This window comes from Tachysurus vachellii, chromosome 23, assembly GCF_030014155.1.
Source record: "Tachysurus vachellii isolate PV-2020 chromosome 23, HZAU_Pvac_v1, whole genome shotgun sequence".
Classification (NCBI taxonomy): domain Eukaryota; kingdom Metazoa; phylum Chordata; class Actinopteri; order Siluriformes; family Bagridae; genus Tachysurus; species Tachysurus vachellii.
Window position 1 is genome coordinate 4,221,022 of NC_083482.1, and position 22,303 is coordinate 4,243,324.

The window sequence follows — 22,303 nt, forward strand, 5'->3', positions numbered from 1 at the left end:
GGAAGAAAAGAACAGATATTTAAAGGTTACAAGATAATGTTTCGAGACTCAGGAATGAAACACCAAAAAAATGTCTAAAAATATATTTATATTGCTGTTGCTCTTTTTTATTCAAATACAAGCCACTGTATTTATATAAGACGTGATCAGAGGTTAGCGTTCCTGCCCTTGAATGTTAGCGAAATTGCAAAAGGTTAGCTCAGAGAAGTTTTTGACTGATTGCGTCTGATTGGCTTATTAGTGACGCTTATTATTCTTCTCATTCTGTGCAAAACCAAAGACCAGATGCTACTTGGGAGGCTCCTTTCATTGTGTAGTGTGTGTTTTGTATAGTGTGTGTTTTGGGTGTGGGTGTGTGTGTTGAAGTGTGCTCCCTCCAACCAGCCAACTGCAAGTTGACATTTCATCCCACACTCCTCCCTCTTTTTTTCATCACTCAGCCCTCAGTATTTGAGATGTCAGACAGGTTTGCCATGTGTGGGGTCACTTCCTCACAAGTCCCAAAAAAAGCAAAACTCTTTCACAAAGGGGGCCAACCACAGTGACGCTGAATAGCACCCTCTGTGCACTGAAAAACAACAGAGCCAGGTGTCGGACACTCGAGAGAAAAAAAAAAGAGTGAATGATAAATTGAGCAGAAAAAAACATGATTAACATTACAAGAGCTACTGATGCTGAATTTTTTTTTTTGCAAAGAGTGAGTGTTGAAGTGAAAAGCAAAGTTTTCCAGGGTAGTGTTCTGAAATTCTTGTTATAATAGTATATAAATATAATCGGAAGAACTTTGGTGATTTCTTCACCCTCTTTGGAATAAGCCATGAATATTATCTTGAGAAGCTGGCAGATCCTGCAACTGCATCTAGTCTGGAGATTAGCGCCAGAAGATAATCCCGTGCTAACAGGTTTAGATGATTCCTCCAAATGAACAGACTGCTGAGCAACTTGGTGGACATGTGGCACATACTTTCAGGAGGAGATCCTGTTTTAAGGGCTCTAAACTTCTCAGCTGCACCGATTCACATCTTCAGGGTCGGGGGTTTGATTCCCAAAAATTGATCTTTTAATCAGAGGGGAAATAAACCTTGATGCTTCCTAAATATCCTGTGCCCTTAAGATCCTTTAAAGTTTCTATAGCAACAATGTACTGTAGTATGGCCTATGCATCAAGTATATGGTTTTAAAGAAATGAACGGTTATGCTTGAGTCTCCAGTGCCAGTGCTTCGTACCAGGTGTAAATAAAACTGTAACATTTCAGATGTAGAAGTTCATGACAGAGGCTAATGTTAGCGAGTTAACTGTACACTAGCTAAACAACAAACAAAAAACAAGCTCTTGTTAAAGTATTTTAAGTTTTGAAGAAGATTCAGTTTAATGTTTTTCTTTGTTATACTATAGGAAACAACTGACAAAAGATTCAATGACCTTGCTTTTAGATGTTCTAGTTGATGTTTGGTGGAATGAATGTGGTTTGGGACAGAGCCATCATTTTACATAGAATGTTTTAACTAGACTTCTGCAATTGTAAGATTAATCTTACCTTAAGTTAAGGATGCAGTGGGGTTTTTTTGTTTGTTTGTTTTGTACTTTTACAAGCAAAAGATGAAAATAGATTTCCAAATCTTATCCTCATTCACTTTTAAACTCAACACCACCAAGAAAAAAATGTCCATTTGGTCAGGATTCGTTAATACACAAAAGAGAGGTTCCTAAAAGTTGTAATCTGTACGAGCAAACAGCCAACGCTGTAGCAAGCAAACATTAATACGTCTTTCAAATCCTGCTGAGAATCTCACACTCAACAACCACAGGGTGGGTTGGGGTTGGGGTTGAGGGACCCTTTGGAAATTACAAGGCAAGTTAATTGCAGTTGGGCATAGCTGTAATTATTCAACTGAGTAAAAATAGTTGCCTTCAATTACTTGATCACTCAGTGGAGGTGGATTTGTTGCTGTTTGTAGAATGAGACTCTACTCAACGTGCTTCTGCTTACAAAAGGATTGGAGACTGCGGTTATAGAAAATGAAACGTCTTCCAACCAATCAGAATTGATCAATCAACATACCGGGGTATGAATATTATTAGCAGTTTTTTCAACAAAAATGAGCTTGTTGGAAAAGTTTCATCTTTGACCTGAATTAAATAAAGATTTTATTTATATAATGATATGATCAACTGCAACAAAAGGGTTCAGGTTCTTTGTGGTGAGCCTTTCCTCTCTCTCTCACTCTCTCTCTCTCGCTCTTTCTCTGTATGATCACATGATCGACTGCAAGAGTTAGAGCACTTTTCCTTGCGATGTCCACTGGAGCAGCTGCACTCGCCTGCATGCCTGCGGCGCATTTCCGTGCTGTCAGAGTGCCGCATGTCAGCATGCTCATCAAACCACACAGGAGTGCACCGGCAAGCCAATATTAAAGCTCCTAAAATGCACTCTGTGAATGTCCACGAACAGCAAATTATCCAGCGTGTCCTGAATACGGCTCGTTCCTGACAAAACATGTTCTTTACTAGATTTAGTTTAACGATTCCAAAATCGTTAGGATTGTACACACCTTTCTGTCTCAGGGTGACAATTTAATATAGACCTAACATCCATCCATCCATCAATCCATCCAAGTGTCCAACACAGGGTTGTGAGGAACCTGAAGCCTATCACATAGTACTCGGGGCACAACCTGGATGGAGTGGCAGTCTATCACACACTATGGAAAGCTCAGAGCCAATCAACATTCAGCATACGTCCTTAAACTCGGGAAGGAAACCGAGAGCACCCAGAGGAAGCCGGCATGACACATGGAGAAAGCGGTCAAACCACTGACCTCGGGGTAAAGGGTAATCACACTAACTACTAAGCCACCATGGCTCCTTCTTCCCCTCCACAATAAGTGTAACTGCATTAGAACTGAAACCCCACAGGCCCAAACCACATGTCATTCTCTTTACTGATCTTCCTTAATTTTATCCCTAAGATGGCAGTATTTGTTGAAATATACAGAAACTCTAATAAGGAACATCATCATGGTGAATTGGTTTTCCCAGGTATGAAAAAAATCTGACAAGACTCATTTGGATATTGCTTTCATTAACAATATCAGGATTGGTTATTAAAATGATTCAGAAAAAAACAACAACAACCCACTAACAGTGAAATCAGCTTTAACCTTGTTCCACGTAAAAAGGGACACTCTAATGGTTTAAGCCACTTTAATGTCCAAATGGCAACTCGGAGGAACACTGCCAAGACCTCAAGGACATGGTAGGGAGAGAAAAGAGAGACATAGAGCGAGGGACACAGGGAGGAGAGAGAGGGGATTGAAGAAAAGAGAAAAGAAAGTAAGATGAAGGAGGAATGACTAAGCTGGCCAGCTCACTGTCCAGACATCATCTGGAGGAGTATAGAAATGACACACACACGCACACACACACGCACGCACGCACACACACACACACACACACACACACACACACACACACACACACTCCTGTGTGTGTGATCATTCTTTCCATTGTGTTCTCACTTTTAAAAGTCTTTGACATGCTCTGTATTTTCTAATGCCTACTCTAGTTTTAGTCATTTAGTCACTATTTGTGCAAAAGTATGTGCACCCCTGAGTACCTTATACTGCAGCAGTAATAATCAATTGACTTTTGTGGTCATGCTAACCTTTAATCAAGGTAATTATCCATGGTGAAGTAATGAAGTCAGTGGTGATTTTTTTGGTTGTCTGGTACACACAAAATAACTAATTGTTGGTCCACAAAATATTAACTTGTCAATCAAATTACATGAGGTTCTTAGCTTTGGTGGTCTCAATAATATTCATTTGTAAAAATAAATATGTTTTTTAGAGAATGCATTTTGAGAGATCTCTTTCAAGAAAGTCCAACACCTTCATTTAAAAAGTTGTTAAGTGTTTCTGGATGTCTCAAACCCTGTGTGAAACTTTCTCCCATCAAAACGAAACCCATTACACAACCGGTCTGTTTTATGGCCCACCTTTAAGGGAAAATAAAACATAGCATGTGTTTGTTATTATGCGGGTAAAATTAGACAAGCAGAACTTTCTCAGCCTTTCACAAAGAAAAAATATTTTCCTTACAGTGATTTATAGCTTCAATTTACATTTCAAGTATTGTTATGCTTTTTTTTTACTCCTATTTTATTTGGTTCCTTTAACAAGAGATCCTATTGGCCACAATAAAACACGGAAACGTCAAGGGACGCCTTGGTTATGAAGTGAAACATGTGACCGTATGTGCACACGTCCATGCAAAACTCCTCTTTCTTTGTTTTCCATCCACACACACACACAATCATGATTTAATTATGACAATTCCCTCTGCTGCAGTTCGTTTAGCCAAGACTCTCCTCTCTGTTTTTCCTCACTCTCACGCTGTGTGACAGAACCCACTCACACATTTCCACAGCCAAACACACACAAACACACACACACATCCCGTCTGTTACTTTTGTCATAGCAGGTTTTCCCTAAGTCACTGACAGACAGAGAGGATTCCTTTCATTCTCTCTCTCTCTCTCTCTCTCTCTCTCTCTCACACAGTGGACCGTAAATCCGTCAGACTTAAACAATTTCTACTTCACTTATTTAATAGGCAATACTTTTAATCTTACATAAAGTTGTTGTAAATAAACCTATGTAGATTCTGTGCTCTTTTTTGCCACCTGTTATATTCATTAGACTTTTGAAATAACGGAACTTTTTTTTTTTAGAAATTTAGAGAAATATAATTTTAGAATTATACTCGTTCATCTAAAAGGCGGTTTTGTGTCTATACTGTATGTCTATAGCTGTCATTGGTATTGCTCCCTTAAATAAGTCTATACAATCAATTTATTATTCAGAACGAGCTTAATAGGTCCAAAAAACAACAACAAATAAATACATTCACCTGCTTATACTGACTGGAAATGCCACATACAGTATAATGGAAAGTTTTCACATAAATCTAATCCTGTTTATTAAATTGAAACCACTTCACTCCACCCCTTTTAAGTTTTTCCACAGATCTCTGTGGTTGTGGTTTGCTGAGTGTTTGAGTGGATTCAGGAAGCGAGAGAGTGGCTTTAAAAGTATCGGCATGCACACACACACACACCTCTCACGTGCCTGTGGAACGTGGATATACTTCAGCACGAGCCTGGGATGTCTGCCAAGCCACAGAGCTTTGGGCATCTGTCTATAAGTTATGAGACCTTTCTAACATCCTGAGATGTTTCAAATACACTGCTATTTCTCCAGGGTGCCTTTGTAAGATGTAGTTTTTTCTTTTTGTCTTTTTTTCTTCAGGGTTTGTGTGTGTATGTGTGTGTGTGAGAGAGTGTGTGTGTGAGAGAGAGAGAGAGAGAGAGAGAGAGAGAGAATGTGTGTGTTCTCGCACATTTGAGCCAACTAACAATCCCTTCAGGTGGTTAAAGTGTGTGTGGATAATAGATGGGCTAATAGATGCATTCTAGAACATTCTGTGTGTGTACAGAGACAGGATTAATCAGTGATCTTTAAATGTCTCACATTCTCTACACAAACATTCTACAATTCTACAATTTAAAATCAAAATAAAAACAGTTTGAAACAAAGTCAGTCATTTGAAGTCATTCCTAACTGTTTCACATTTCCACTTCTTTTGACAAATGAAAACACAGTCAGCAATGAATCAATTCAATTCAATACAATTCAATTTAGTGTGCTTTCATAAATGTTATCCCTAATGAGCAAAGCAGTGACACAAAATAACTCGCTGTGACGAAATGACTCAAAACCATTCAAGTCTCCATCAGTTATCAGCTGCTAACTTCACTAAAATAGACTTAATGTTAAAAATTCTAAATTTTTTAATTTAAAACTCAAAATTTCTGGTTGCACAATTGCTCTTTTTTGTTTGTAATAATACAGTAGCTGTTTCTAAAAAAAAATGTAAAATCTGGTGTCACCCAGACGAGGATGCCTTCCGCTGTTGCCTCTGGTTTGATTGTTATGGATAAAATTACACATATAAAATTTACATATTTATATTTGAATATTTGAGTGTGTGCGTGCGCTGGTGAGAATGTGATTCAGTCTTTGAATCAGCCTGAAGTTCGTGAACCAAACAAACAAAAAAGTACCCTGCATTCCAGAGTATGAGGCAGATATTTGAAATAGAACACAAACGTCATTTAGTGTATAGAATCATTTAGTCATTTCTTTCATGTTTTCTACGTTATGGTAAGTGTGTTTTTATTTTTAAGTGTTGCTGCAGTAAAACTTCGGTACTTTTTGATTTGTACCAAACCACAAACGAATAAATATACAATAAATAACAAATATAATAAATATACCATAAATACACAATACTGTACAACTAAGCAATTAATCCTCTTCTCAGATTTATTAAAGCATGATTGGAGTGATTCAACTGACTGATTAGGTCATATATATAGTTCTGTTGAATATAGTTCTGTTATTTCCCCCCACAATTTATGTCCTCATTTCATTCCAAGTTAGATCAGAAAATTTTCTCAAATCAGAAATCTCCAGGGTCATAATTTATAGGGGGAAAAAAAGCACCTCAGATTGAGGACTTCCTTCATCCTTGCCCTAGTGCAGAGGTGCTAAATATTGCACGCTTAAAAAAAAAAAGAAAGTCTGACAGCACATCAGCCGATGGCTAAACTCTAGAGGCTTATCTAGAAATATACAGCAGCCGAACTGTGCTCATCCATAGCCTGGAACATCAACGTCATCATCATCATCATCATCATCTTAATTGGCCCAAATGACAGGCACACAGGGACAGTGTGGGTTTTTAAAAAAAACGAAGACTCAGCATTCTTCCGAGGAAACGTCAAGCTTTATTTTATTTCTTTTTTTCTTCATGATCCCAATTTCCCTGAAACTACCTGCAGTGCAGTGGCAGGTCCAGGCCTCCAGGACGGTTCATTATTTAGGCTTCAGTCGCCCTCCGTTCTCACGTTCTACTGAGTGAATAAACAAGGTCAGGCGTGTTTGGAATGAAAGCACAACTTCTGCTATCACCGTCAAACAAGATGAATCTACAAACTGAAGCTGATGTAAACCTTTTATACCGCATGCTGTGTGATATAAAAGACTGGATGAAAACAGATTCTCTAAAATAATCTACCTGACTCCAATCACCATATAGTCCCGACTAGCCCAATCTAGCATTGTTCCCATCCTTCTGGATTTCTCCCCACCTGTGTCTGGTAAGCAGCTCATTTTTTTTTCTGAGAGCTCAACATAGCTGAGTCATTCTCTGTAAAACATGCACATTTAATTTAAACTACTTGTTTTTCTTAGCTTGGTGTTAGTAAATTTTGACTTTAGATCTATCTCGAACAGACACAGAGCTCATAGAGTGCTCTACAGCTTACTGACGAGTCCAATCACTTTCTTGGAGAAGACTTGGCCTGTGAGAGCTTATAGGACTATTTCAACGTGTCATCGAGTCTTCCAGTGTGACTGATGATGCTGCAACTCAAACTCATTTAGACAGTCCTGCTATTGAACTTCCCAGTATGGTTGAAGGTTCTACTCGAACAGTCTCAGAGGATCAATGCAAGCGTCAGACTCCTTTGTCCGTTTTGACATGTTAAATCTTACACAATCAGAGCAATGAGATCTTCTGGCAGTGGGCTTGCCAGGCTGCAAGGGCCGCCAGGTGGCGCATGGCATTATGGAGATTCTACTTCCACCAGTCTTTAACTACCCTTAAAGGTAGGGTCTCCGATGTTTGAGAAATGCTTTAGAAAATGAGTCGGGATGACAAACTAAACAAAAATCAAAACAAACGTGTAGCCATTGAGCAGAAAGGGGCGTGTCTTGTCAATAAGAGTGTTCAGTGCGCATGTGTGACATTAGCAGAAAGCGGTTTTAACATTGATATGGAGGATAAAAACAAAGAAAGAAAGCGAAGAAAGGCTTACGATAAGGTAAGAAGTAGGACGTGTTAATATAGGATCAGCTTTCCAGCGCTGGAGAGAACTGAAGGAGCAGGAAGTTGGTCACATATTCACAGATTGGAGTTTCCAGAGTCAATAACTCCTGAGCTAAACGCTATTACTACACAAATAACACCTCTTTTCTATCGTAGTAATGTAGAGACGCAGCTACAACCGCGTTTTGTGTAGTAACAGCGTTTAGCTCAGGAGTTATTGACTCAGGAAACTCCAATCTGTGAATATGTGGCCAACTTTACTTAAGACGCTGAGGCGATTTTTTCCTTCTCGATAGGTGAGTAACGTTGGTTTTGCTTTGTTACACAGAACTAATATATGCCTTTGTCCTTTACATGATTATGCTTGTGTGTCATTTTTGCTTGTTTGTTTATCTGTAATCGTATTGTTCTTCCCTTCAGCTATGTTAAAGACACATTTCTTGCCATTAGTTGCCTGGGTTACGTATGTATGTGTGGGCGGAGCTATCAATACAGGGGTGGGACCCATTTGGGTTAGGGGCGTGTTTGTTTTGGTGATTTTATATGTCAACATTGGCTTTCATCGGAGACCCTACCTTTAACTAATTGTGTTTTATGATTAAAATTTTGACTTTATTGTCCAATAAACAATTTGTTTATGATTTAAATCCAATTTACAGCAAATTTTGGTGTCTTGATCTCACCCATGTTGTCTTCTTATTTGTTACACATATACAATTGCAGCTGAGGCCATACGTGGGCTCAGATAAGCCCAAAAATACACAACAGCAGCCTTCATGTGATCCTACCTTCAAGTGATAAATATGAAGATGTCGTGGATTTTATATTGACAGCATTTTACACAGTTGATGATACCGGAATTTTTGTTAAATAGACCATTTTTACACTCGAAAAATTTATAACATGTAAAGAATCCGAACTCCCAGTCGTAATTGTGACTGCTTGTTCTTACACAGTGTCCAAGTGGGGAAACTCCTATTTACGCTAATTCTGGATTGTCTGTTTTGTATCGTAGGGTAACCTAAAATAAAAATAACTTTACAGTATTTGCATGATATCTTTGATAACATCAAATCATTACTGATGAAAACCAGATCAAATATGAAAGTCACTGTGATCAGACCCATAAGCAGCATTAATATTTCATTGAGGTCCACGCTGCAGCAAAAGTAGTGTGACCCACATTTTTCATAAATGTATTACAACCTGTGCTTTTTAAATTTTTACTTTTTTTTTTTTTTTTTTTAATTTTTAAACTTTTAAATCTCTGGCTAATCTCTCATACTTCCATTATTCAAGCCATTTTACTGGGTTAAATCTTTCCATATAGGGCCAAGAAAGCTAAAGAAAATCCTAGAAACTACTGACCTTTGTGTCTTTACAGTTATTTACGACCAGGGCTGTGATTACTTAGCACTTGTTGGCATTCCTAGCTGATTACACTAGCAAACAAAGAACTCTCTTTTCTTGTGACACTTGTAATTGGTCTCCTGTGGAGGTCTAGCAACTTTGTAGGACTAATGTTAATGATAGTAATTAAAGACAACACACTAATCAGTTTGGAAATTGGTTGTCTGATGCTAGGCTTTGTACTAGCCTGCTAACTCATTTATTAACGTCCGCTCACCAGAGGCAGTGAGCATCTCTGCTATTTCATAAACTTTTCCTACGGTATCAAACAATAAAATGCAGGTAGGAAATAAAGTTTTCACTGGAGACCTGAAGAAACGAACACAGGCTTCTGACTTTTATTTCTATTCTCTATGACGTGTTACAATTCTAGAGTCTGAAATATAAATCCTAAAGATAAAAAAGCTGCCTTATTATTTACTGTAATTATTCTCCATGTATTATATAGGCCTCTTCATAGACACAGTTAAGAACCTTAAACTTAAAGAAATAAGTCTTAGACCACCAACTATTTCCCCTACTCTCTAATTCCAAACCAAAAACTAGTCTTAGTCAACCAGGGAATTCTTACAGGTTTCAACAGGCCCAGAGGAAGCAGGTCCCACATCCCCGACCGCATGGATAACGGAATTCCTCTCATCAGTCACAGAAACCTGTGGTGACACGCAGTTGCAAACATGGTCCCTGCATAACTAATATGCTGGTCTTCTTCAAAGCATTTAATAAACTGTAGTAGAACAGGAAGCTTTAAGGAAAATCATTGTAGTCTGGGACAATTTGGGATTCAGGAAATTTTTCTGTAGACGAAAAAATCTGGACGAAATAAAATCAATGGAAATATTATAATAATATAGAAAGTTTTCTACCTACGTTTAGCATACTTTACATTTTTTTAGCATCAGGCAGCTTCAAGAACAACCACAAGATTCAGAAGCTTAAGTCCAAATTTCAACTATTAAGGCCAAACTTTAAACATATGAAATACAAAAAAGAAAAGCTTTAAGATTATTCTATGTACCATTTTTTTCTATTTTAAATCTGAATCTTGCAATTGTTGCAGTCAAAAATGCATGATTATTATTTTTTTTTTTTATTTGACTTTGGTGCTTTTTTGAGTGAAACTAATCGAGTTGGTGAAATGGCAGTGAAGACTTTCTATCAGAGCTGTACTTTATATTTGAAGCATGTGAATCAAAGAGTGCTTTGGCTAAACATGTGTAGTGATCTGCCTGAAAATATGAGATCATTTTGAAAAACTGCTTGATTTTGCATCTATTACTGCGATCACAAATTAGTGAAATCCTAGAAGGACTGTTTAAGATTTTTTACCTAATTTAAGTATATTTTTCATTTTTTAAATAGATGATTAAAAAAGTGCCACATCTTTGTGTACACTGATCAAAATGGTGGCATCTTTGACTCCTGCGGAAGAAGATATATCTTCTTCTCTCTGGTATAAGCCTTCGTCTCCATTCGGCCTTCTCTTTCTGGGTGTATGAGACCTCTCCATCATACAAGCAAGCATCTCTATGACAAGCCTTGTTGAGAACCTTGATGTGTCTCCAGTGCAAATCAAAGGGCATTAAACATTAAAAGTACTGTCGAACCCAGAAGCCGGTTGAAAGTAGGGCACGGAGACTGCTAAGAGGCAGAAAAACTGTCGATGTTCCTCTCTCTGCTCTCTCTGCTCTTTTATTCAGGGAGGTATTAAATATGTAAATTACTGTACATGCGTGTTCAAAGATTCATGCTTATGTCCACTAGGAAAAAAAAGATTATTAAATCTCTTTGCAAGTCTGCTTTATTGGTGCAGACACACTTTAAGTTCAAGGTAATGAGAGAATGATTTTAATATGGGAGAAAAGGTGAAACCTTCAGAGACCAAAGAGCCAGCGTGGCTCCAGAGTGAAAGATAAAGTAATGGAAAGTCAGCTTAGCAAGTCATATTCCTCAGAGGTGAGACAACACCTGTCACTAACCCCCAAATCACACATCAACTCACCAAGCAGGCATGCTGGGAAGTTTTAGAGTCATGTTTTTAGGATGAGGGCTTTTAGGGCTTCCCTTGAGCTCTCACACTGATAAATGATGGAAGGTGGGTCGTCACTGTGGGCTTGAGAGTTCTACCAGATCCATTTGTTTATCTTTGTTTAGAGCCAGTCAAAACACTAGGGTACCGTGTGTGTGTGTGTGTGTGAGAGACCTTGTTTGATGGACAAAACAGCCAAAATATATCATACTTTATTTTGCCAAACATCTAAATGTTATGTTCTCTTTGATTGTTATTCATTTAAAACATTTTTTTTGTTTCACTTCCCACATTAAGACATTTTTTCCCCACTGTGACGTTTCAAAGACTTTTACTCATACCTCTGATAGACATTAATGCCTAAAATAACTTATATTTATAAAGCAAAAGACTACAGTATGTTTAGACTGTTCTGATGAGAGTATTAAAGTGAATAATACAGAATATAAAACATTTTCCGTAATATTGTTTGCAAATAGTTTTTAAAATGCAAATTTTATTTCATATTACCTTTAAAAGTCTGATTCTTTTTTTCCAATCTCACCTAGGTGTTTTTTTTCTTTGAGAGATTTAGATGAGATATTTTACATTAAATGTTACACCTAAACTCCAATAAAAACAATTTAAATTAATATATTTGACATCTATTCTTAAATACTAAATAGAAACAGAGTTAAATGCTTAACTATACAGTAATTTACAACAATTAAAAAAAAATTAAAGAAAAAAGAAAAAAAAATTAATCTGTTTAAATAATAACAAGTGTTTGGTGAGGGTTAGTGATCTCACTAAGGCCATAGAGATTGATATCAGTGACCCCCTGCTTAACTTCAGGCCTGGTGGTCTTCCTTTGTTAATCTACTCTGTTATGCATCTTGCTGTTAGGAAAACAAAAAAAGGAATCGCAATGACCCTGCAGTCTTACCTGATTATTCATGTGCTTGGATCTTAAACTCTCCATCATCAGTAAGGTGTTTGAGTGACAGTGGCTAAATACCCAGAGTAAATTTATTGGATTTCATAAACCCATTTCAAAGCACTTACAGTATATGGAAATTTAATGCCAATTAATTGGATAGAGTTTTATTGTGATTGGGGTTGGATTCTCAGGAAATAATTGGGAGCTGATGTGTGTAAAGACAAGAACAAAAAGCCCTTTGTAGGAGGCTGATTTGTAGAAAAAATCCTACAGCCTAAAAAATGTCAGGAGCCGTGCTTAGACTGGTTAAAAAATTATATCGATGTTAGGGCTTTTAGACAAAAATAATAAGCGCAGTGAGTGAGTAAGTGAGCACAGGATGCAGCCATTCATAAGTGAATCAGCAGCAGATGAGATTGAGATGTGAGAGGAAGAGGCTGATAATATACACGCAGTGTTGGTAAAAGTGAAATTCCACTAAATTGTCTGATTTGTTTTATAGTATATGGCCAAAGGTTTGTGGACATCCTATTGTTAGACTCATATTTGATGTTTGAGCATCCCATTCCAGAATTACTCCCCTGCTGCTAAAATCTACTGTGTATGTGATTTGGGTTCCTTCAGTGAGATCAAACACTGAGAAGGTCTGGAGGAGGTCTGGGGTAAATCTGGTGTTCACTGGGGATACCCTAGTTCTTTCATGACAACCTTGGCAAACCATGCTGTTATGGTGCTCGCTTAGTTCCAGATCCAGTGAAAAAAATATATAATGCTGCAGATTACAAAGACATCCTATACAATTGTGTGCTTCCAAATTTGTTGAAACAGTTTGGGAAAGAACAACATGGTTTCCGCTCTTGGCCATATTGTCTACAGTATGTCACATTGTGTGTAATGAGGTTACAAATTTAAATGTATGCATCCTGGCAAAATATCTAGCCAAGGCAAAGCTATTTATCTACACTCAGCCGTATCACAGTGAACCACATAATGTTTAATAATACACAGGCATGTGAAGACCATGATCGCGTGATTAATCAGGCAGAAATACAGGTTGAAATTTTCAGTTCGTCAGACTGTAAGAGTAGCCTCTCAGCCCTTCCTGTGATGTGTCGTGATGGATGGCTTGAGAGGAAGTTGTTTAACACTCCTTTCCACCATGTTGTGTTAACCCCGTTGTTAGGGCAAGTGCACCTCAGGGCAAACATTGCAGTGAAGATCTCTTCATGACCCTTTGAACTAATCCATCTGGCGGTGTCAGAGACAGTAATAAAAAAAGGATGCCCTAACATCAACAGCATGTCTCAGGAGTTACTCACAATGAGTCTGTAATTACAAGTCTACAAGCTTCAGGAGAAATGTCTCAGGGTGAAATTGGAATGTGGCACCATTTGCACAATTTAGACAAACAAATGGGGAGCACATTTGTTGGTCCGGAGCTCAATTCTGACTATTTCTAATTCAATTTAGCAAACTCTCTCTGCAACAGCCTGATATTTTGGTTCCAATTTAAATTTACATTTACGGCATTTGGCATGAATAGAATTCCAGGATAAAATGGTACTAAGGATTTCTAATGCCACCCAAACTTATTTAAATACACTAGAACACTATTTACTGTATGTAAGTAAAAAACAAGAGAGTGATGCGATGCAGACATGAAATGGAGTTAACCCCAAAAATGTAGAAAAAATTTCTATAATTTCCTGAAACATTTTCTTCCTTTTAATCAGACTGATTACAAATATTTTAACATATATTCAAGACTTTATATTAATTTCTAGCTTGGATGAACATTATGGAACAGCTATATAGCAGCTGTAAAAACATTTATTCACCTTATTTTATTTCCTTGAGGTTAATAAAGACAGAAACATGCAGATTGTCATTTTATTGATACAACTGAGAAAGTGCAAGATGCAAAAGGAAATATCCTAAACAAAAAGCTTACTTATGTGCCATTCAAGTCTATATTTGTCTACAGTCTTAGCCTCAGACGTCACGCCAGCTTTAGGAGGTGCGGATTTTCCAAATGATGTGACTTTCATGGTATAGACTCATTCATTTTCACGAATTTTCACTTAAATAAATATATTGCACAGTCTGGGACAAACATTTAGTCCATTTTCTTTACATTTTCATCCGCCTAAACATGACGCTGAAAAAAACAAACTGTTTGCTTCACATGTCTGTCAGTCAGATTTCTCTTGGGTAATCCTTGGCCAATAAAACCTTCTATTGAGTCAAGACCTTCTGTTTTCAGTCTGAAGCTCTGGCTATGCAAGACTAATAAGTCTACAGTATAACCCATCGCAGGGCACACACACAGTCTCATTCACTCACACAATCACACACTACGGACAATTTTCCAGAGATGCCAATCAACCTACCATGCATGTCTTTGGATCGGGGGAGGAAACCGGAGCACCCGGAGGAAACCCCCGAGGCACGGGAGAACATGCAAACTCCACACACACAAGGCAGAGGCGGGAATCGAACCCCCAACCCTGGAGGTGTGAGGCGAACGTGCTAACCACTAAGCCACCGTGCCCCCACCAATGAAATTAAAGAATTTTTAATTTTCAACAGCATATAATGTAGCAATAATGTGAATTATAAAATTTATTTTTCCACATAAACCTAGCAAATGAGAATTACCATTAATACCATAATTTGGTCCACAATATGAAGGGTTTAGTCTTGATAGGAAAAAAAACCTATTATCAGTCACCATTTAAATGTACAACAGGAAAATAACACAATATTAAAGTGCTCTGGTTGTGGAACTAATTAAAGCATTCCCTGAGAAGTATGCTCCACTATATTTCTGTGCTTTTTTGAGTCTGTGTGTGTGTCTGTGTGTAAAACTCTAAAAGCACTTATGCTGTAAGACCAGAGGCTGAACAATCAGAGCTCAGCTCTCGGCAATGCTGTCCGAAGCAACAAGGATGATGTTTTTTCTGTAGCTCCTTCGCTTCCAGGTCACTGGAGGCCTGTGGATGATATCTATCATCAGAATGGCACACTGCTATTCTTTTAGCTCTTACTCGAAGTAAGAATCGTAATGTGTGCATTCAGTTCTGTTTGCCTGTCCACAAGCACCAATGTGTGCCACTATATTCGCTGACCTAATAAACCAAAAGGACAATGAATTTGGCTGCAGGGCCACTCTAAGCTGAGCAAGAGTGAGAGAGAAAGAGAAAGGGGGGATTTTAAGGAAAAAAATGAGGAAGAAGAGTTGCAGCAGTGAAGCCTAGTAAAAGGTTTGGTCACATCTCCCTCAGGTTTCTGTTACTACGCAGACACAGAGTTGAGGACATGGCTGCCTCGCAGCTTTTACATGGCAAAAGCAGCACACAAGCTGGTGCTCCAGACCCTTTGTTAAATACTACACACTGTGGAATCCCTGGAATTCTTCTGGTGTACTGAATCTCCAGTACCAAACATGTTCTTCTGTATTTTATCCATTTCAGCCAAGCTCAAACATCCTGATTTCAGTAGAACTGCTTTGAATCCCTACAAATTACAGTTACAAATAATAAAAAAAAAAATTAGCTGAAACCTGGAGCAGGACTTTCTTTATTTCTTTTCAGAATTTCTTCTTTGAAAAACTTCATCATGATCAGAAAAACAAACCAACCAATATAATGATGCCTAGCTTGTTAACTGGCAAAGATAAAAAAGTAGCCATGGGAAGGTGCAAGTCTGTATTTCTGCTTCGTCATATATTTCCAAAGTACCGTAATCATCTTTGCTTCAAACACTCTGTAGCCTCAAGCTAAACCACACATCCTGAGCACTCACACACCTGTGTAATTTCCTCCCTTCTGTACAGGACCATCAGCAGGACTGTAATGGCTCTGGGAATGATAGATGAATCCATGTCTGATTTATACCACACGGCAGTAGAATTCCTGATCTGATTCTGATTGCTCAGCAGGTGTTGATTTGTGGTTCAGAACAGCAGCAGCACTGATAGTAAGTAGTTCCAGCATAAAACTTCAAGTTGCAGTAGTAGTAATGCATTTCTACAAATGGATTATCATTTCCATAGCAACTTGTTTGCTACCACTTGTATGACCACTCTGCATTTCGAAACGTGTGTAACTTTGGAGATGTTGATATGAGTCTCCAGTATCAGAGGGGAAAGCAATTATTAGCTATTATAAGCTAGTTATATTATGTTCACTGACACAGGAACAAGGAGTTTTATTTCTTGTGGAGTTTCACATAATATGAAATATCTCTTGCCCTGCATTATGTTTCGACCATTTTTTCTCGTCCACTGACCAACTCAATTTGATTCTCGCTAGTGTGTTTGTGTAATGCTAGCTTAGATTGAGCAGAAATTAGAAGTGTTTGCATCAACAAATTCTGATTGTAGCATTAACCTAATTTCTATGTTTGACTCTTTGACTGGGAATAATGTGTCTGCCACAGAAATTACAGCCTTACTAAAGCCAAGGCTTTTTTAAGCTCAGTCTCAGACTGAGACCATACACTTTAGCTTGTTTATTTTGACTGCAAAACGCAGCAGGCTTCGAAAAACGGCTTAGTTTGTCTCCTCTTATTAGATGTTCGCATGGGATATTATACACCAACCCACATAAAAACACACACACACTTCCCAGGACCACACACTTGCTCTTGTTTTTATTTTTTTATTTTTTTTTTAGCATGTTTATACAAGCTTGTGTCAGAGTTTCATTAGCAATTAATCACACCAGCTCAGGTCAGGTGACCCCACACTTGTCATGTCAACACACTAAGCTGAATGGTACTTTTCACATCTCTGTTATGGCAGGGAGATTTTAGGAATAAAACACAATGGAGTGGAACTTCCCAAAGTGTTTTATTCTTTTTATACCAAAAGAAATTACCAACACTTCATATTTATCTTATCCACTGAATACTGTGTTAAGAAATAAGTTGTTCCTTTCCTCAAGTTTCTCTCTTAAAGTTATGAATACAAATAAATGCAGCTTGTTGTGTTACAAAGAAAAAGTCCTCTGTCTTTAAAGACTTTTCCCTGGTGGAAAAGCTACAAAGTACTGACTCCTTCCTTGGAGTCTCATTCCAAATCAGTATTCTTCTTTTCCATATTGAAGAGTACAATTTTTTTTTTACACTTTCTGCCCCATCAGATACTGCTTCACAAAAAAAAAAATGAGATGGGACAATTTTGTTTTTTTCTGCATTATTTATATAGGGATTCCATACCAAATGTCCAAGTATATTAATTAGCTGCATCCTACATGACTTTGCAACTACACTATGGACTACGTACTCTAATGTGTAGGGATTCTAGAAGGGTCGTCTTGTCAAATGAAACACTGACATAAGCTAGTTTTAGCAGAATTATATGTCATTTGTTAGACATCTTGTCTACAAGAGTATTGTCAGCCATCTTGAATTTTTTTTCTCATCAATCCCCAGCACCTTGGAGCTCTGCCACTTCCACTGTGGAAGCAAAGCTGTTGAGTCCAAGTGTCTAACATTCCACACCTTTTTTTTTTTTTTAGAATGGATAAACACATCATCTGGGTACTTGAAGTTCACTTCCTTTTTTGGAATTTTCAGCATAAACATGAAGACTACAGATTGATAAATATGTAAGTATGTGATTTTGGATGCACCTTTTGAGTGTAAGCTTGATTTTAACACAATCTGTTTGATCTTACACAAGTTCAGTGAGAAAACGTCATCTTTAATCAAGTCCAGTTTGAAATCACTTCCTTACCTCAAACTGACAGCTTCACATTCAGCATTCTTAATCTTCCTAAGATTTGACCCATGTGTGCAAAGTTGGCTCTCTAAGTGCAATTATAAACTTGGAGGCAATCTTTCAGAGACTGTTTGGCTACCTGAACTAAGAAAGACCATTACATTAAAGCTCGTGGCTGACATGACCTTTGTCCTTATGGAGAGACTTTCAGACTCACTAGCCAAAGGGGGCTTGGGGAGGGGTGGAACTACATGGCCAGCCAGTCTGTTGGTGTTATCATAGTCCTGTCAAAGCTCTCTGGAGGACTTTCAACAAAGAGAGCCCACACTGGGACTTTGATACATAACAAAAGCAGACACACTCTTGAAGAAAAGATGGTAAGCTGGCCAGGCCACACATAATAAACCTGTTCATTAAGGTTTAAGGTTACATAGTAAACCTGTACTTTAAGTTTCTAGATGCCTCAGAATGACATTCAGGAATTGTCTAAGTCCATTAGTGCTCATTATTAGTGCTAACAGATTTTTTGATTTCAAGTGCCTTCTTGGTTTGACTAGCAGCCCTGCAAGCAATGAAGTGTCAGTCTAAGAGAGTGGATAGAGCAAGAAAAAAGTTCTTTTTTGATCAGACCCTACCTAAGAAAACAAATTATTCTGACCTACATGGCTTAATCTTTCCATGTTCAAATCAGTTTGTGTTGTCGCTCGGAGAATGCTTCGAAACAGGTCATAACACATCTGTGAAAATGAAAGGCCATGGTCACATATCACAGCACCACAGTGCATTTGGATTGAAGGCAGGAACTGGAGCACTTGGTTCACTGCATCTCCGGCTGCACCTGAACATCATCTTGGAATTGAAAACAACACAGCATTCTCTCTCAACCCTTTCATATCAGACTGGCAGATGTTAATTAAAGATGCATGAACGTGCCCATGTGTTACAGCGATGCACTTCATTACCATCCATAACGCCATCGTCATGCATATATGCTTTCTGCATTATTGGTCTTAATCCAATTTGAAAGAAACGGTTATAAAAAAAAACAGTAACGATGCCTGGCATGTGTATGCAGTGGATGCATTTTCCATGTTAATAAGCGCAGAGAAGCCATGGCGCACCTTCCTCCTCCGAAACAGAACACAGAAACAGCACAGAATGATCAGCACCACTTACTCGTGACCACCTCAACGTGTTAAAATCGACAAATCCATTAGAGCTCGAGTGTTTAGTGGCAGTTTGGATCATTGGGAGGCGAACGCGCAACCGGGGCGCGACGCAGGTGCTGGTTACGCATGCAGGCGTGTGATACATGATAATGTGGAAGGATAAAGAAAGGGGAGGGGGTATCAGAAGCTCACCAGATACCTTAAGGACTTATTAAACATATTGCAATGTATCAGAATCGGTACGCATGAGAAATCAAGCGCGTGGCTACTTACGCACGGCTTCCAGTTTGGGATCAAGCGCGGCGGCGGTCTGCTGCATTTGGCCTATTTTGCCTTGCAGCAGGCGCACGCGCTGGCTCGTGGCGACGACGTCGTCTTCGAGCTCCTGGAAGATGGAGCACGCGTGTCTAGCCAGGTCGGCGAGTTGGCGGAGACTGCGCGCGAGCGCCACGTTGCTGATGGAGCGCAGGTCCTCGAAGAGCAAGCCCTCATCGTTGGGAACGGTGTGCCTGCACAGCAGCTGCGGCTCCACGATCCGTTTGGCGAAAGGCATTTTTTTGCAAACCCAAAACCGCTCTGTACTCCGTCCCACCACCACCACCACCACCACCAGCCGCTGCAAACTAATCCGAAGGGGAAATGTTAAAAAACAACCTTGAAAATTTAAGCCAAGCTCCATGGATCCACCATCCAGACCTCCATGGCTTCTTCCATCTCACTTCATCACATCGGGATGGAGTGCGCTGGAGGCGGCGGTTTCCCCCCAATGAAAGTCTCCTCTCTCCTCCTCCTGATTCCTGCACGCCTTTCGCTGAGCTGCTACCTTTTCCCTTTTTTTCATCCAACGCTTTGGAGGGGTTTTAAAGGAGAGAGTGAAAACGCGGGATGGAGTCTGTGGGAACGAATGGGCATTGCACAGAACCGCGCTATAGTACACAACTAATTATTCATACATCAGACTCAATTGTTCACAATCATTAGTCTACGGTGTATTGAGATGCTTTTAGTCATTTATGTAGGGTCTCTCTCTCTCTCTCTCTCTCTCTCTCTCTCTCGCTCCCCCCCTCTCTCTCTGGTGAAAAAACTTTCACCAGGATCACTGACCACATTTTAACCAAATACAAAGTATTTGTTCAATTTCCATTTATTAATGTGTGTGTGTGTGTGTGTGTGTGTGAGAGAGAGAAAGAGAGAGAGAGAGAGAGAGAGAGATTATGATTGGTGTTGTTTATTGTAAGTGTTTGTTGCCTTTTTGGACTCCTTTATCATTTGTAATGTTGCTCCCATTTAAAACAGTTTGGCTCAAACCGACCATCGAAAACACCCTCTGGGTATCAGCAATAGAATGTGGAAGCACTAAAACCAAGGCTGCAATCTTCAATCTTCAATCCAGTCACCTTTGAAAAAAGGAACCAGGGGCCTCTATTACTCAGATGTTTTCTGGCACCATCTCATGGCCCCCAGTTTGAGAACCACAGGCCTAGACTACTTGTTCTGAGCAGGTGTTGTCGGTGAACAGGCTGTAAAACTGTTGGCTAAGTTACAGACACTCATGAAAAACTGATGCTGATTATCTGGGAAACGTCTCTAACAGCAGTCACAATGTCATTGTTTGTGTCAAACAAGTTGTGAATTTGTTGTAACATTACAACAGGAGATCATGACTTACTCTGTGCTCAAAGTGATGCTCGCAGCTCCAGTGGTTTTCTCTGTGGGTGAACGAGGACGATGCTGAACAATTCCAGGATATGCTTTTTTTTTCATTTGCTGTTGCATTAAACCTTACCCAGATACAATAGTGCTATTTTTTGATTGGCTGTTGTGTAACCTCTTTTTTTGATTAGCTGATAAGTGTCAGGCTCAACTAAGACCTCCAGGGGAGACGCGCTTGATTCCTGCCCGGTTCCATAGAGACAGCGGTGCGGACTGATACATTTTGGGCGCTGCGGCGTATTAAATATATGATAAAGAGTCAAAAAGTTTTTCTGCGTGACAAATACAATGTGTGGCGGGAGAGTGTGACAAAAGACCGAAATGAGTGACTGTCACTCTCAATGTGTGATAATGTACTTGATAGCCCTGCTCAGGTGGATGGTGGGAGTGTGCATTAATGTATTTTCGTGCCTGGCTTGGGGTGTTCAGTGATGGAAAAAAAAAAGCTTAAATTTGTAGAAGTTACTGAATAATGTGCTTTAAGGTGAACAACAGAATAATAAGCTGGGCCTGTAAAGGTTTATAATGACCCTTTATACAAGTACATTAATTATTCAGTTGTTCTAACTGATATTAAAATAACCAACACTAGCCTGGTAAAGTTAGCAACTCCATTTCTCATCATGCATCACGGCATTGATTATTTTCCTATAACGTCATGCTCCCAAGAGTTTTATTCCCTTCTTAGCTAACTATCTAAGTGTATTAATGAAAATAATACTTTGTTGATGTCAGAGGCATCAAAATGGGACCCATAGAAGATAACAATCACAAATATGTTAGATTTAAAGGAAGGGCTTCTTTTAAAATGTAGTTTACATATTTGTTTGGTAGGTTTTATGGTGTATTTTGTGGAGTAGCTTGTCTGTGTTTAGGGTAAGACGTGCGTTTTAAAAGTGCAAGTGAAGCTAAATGGAGCTTTTACAAAAATATATGACACACTGACACAAAACCTAATGTGTGAAAACGCATGCATTTTAAGCTGATGTGTCGAAGAACAGCGACATCTTGTGGACAAACAGCGACAAATGTAACTGCAACAGCGTGACAGCTGTTGAATTTGAATTAAAAAAAGAAGAAAGAAGCCATTATTTGTCACATTTACATTTCAGCACAGTGAAATGCTTTTCCTCACATATTCCAGAGGAGTTCAAAGTGGAGGTGGGACTGCATCAGGGATCGGCTCTGAGCCCCTTCCTGTTTGCTATAGTGATGGACCAGTTGTCAGAGGAGGTCAGACAGGAGTCTCCTTGCAGGATGATGTTTGCAGATGACATTGACAGTGATCAGACAGTGATCTGTAGTGAGAGCAGGGAGCAGGTGGAGGAAAACCTGGAAAGGTGGAGGTTTGTGCTGGAGAGAAGAGGAATGAAAGTGAGTCGTA

General features: G+C 38.9%; 1 protein-coding gene across 2 annotated transcripts in view; it reads right to left on the bottom strand.

Annotated features, from left to right (window-relative positions):
- Nucleotides 1–19,983, bottom strand: part of nhsb (Nance-Horan syndrome b (congenital cataracts and dental anomalies)) — a 50,324-nt gene extending 30,341 nt beyond the window's left edge. Inside the window, exon 1 of one of the 2 annotated variants that reach the window (XM_060859689.1) lies at nucleotides 19,480–19,983. In XM_060859689.1, the coding sequence (XP_060715672.1) occupies nucleotides 19,480–19,885 (406 nt within the window). In that variant the 5' untranslated portion in view covers nucleotides 19,886–19,983. The remainder of the gene's footprint in view (nucleotides 1–19,479) is intronic. The other variant, XM_060859690.1, reaches the window with a different exon arrangement.
- Between the last annotated feature and the right edge of the window lie 2,320 nt (nucleotides 19,984–22,303).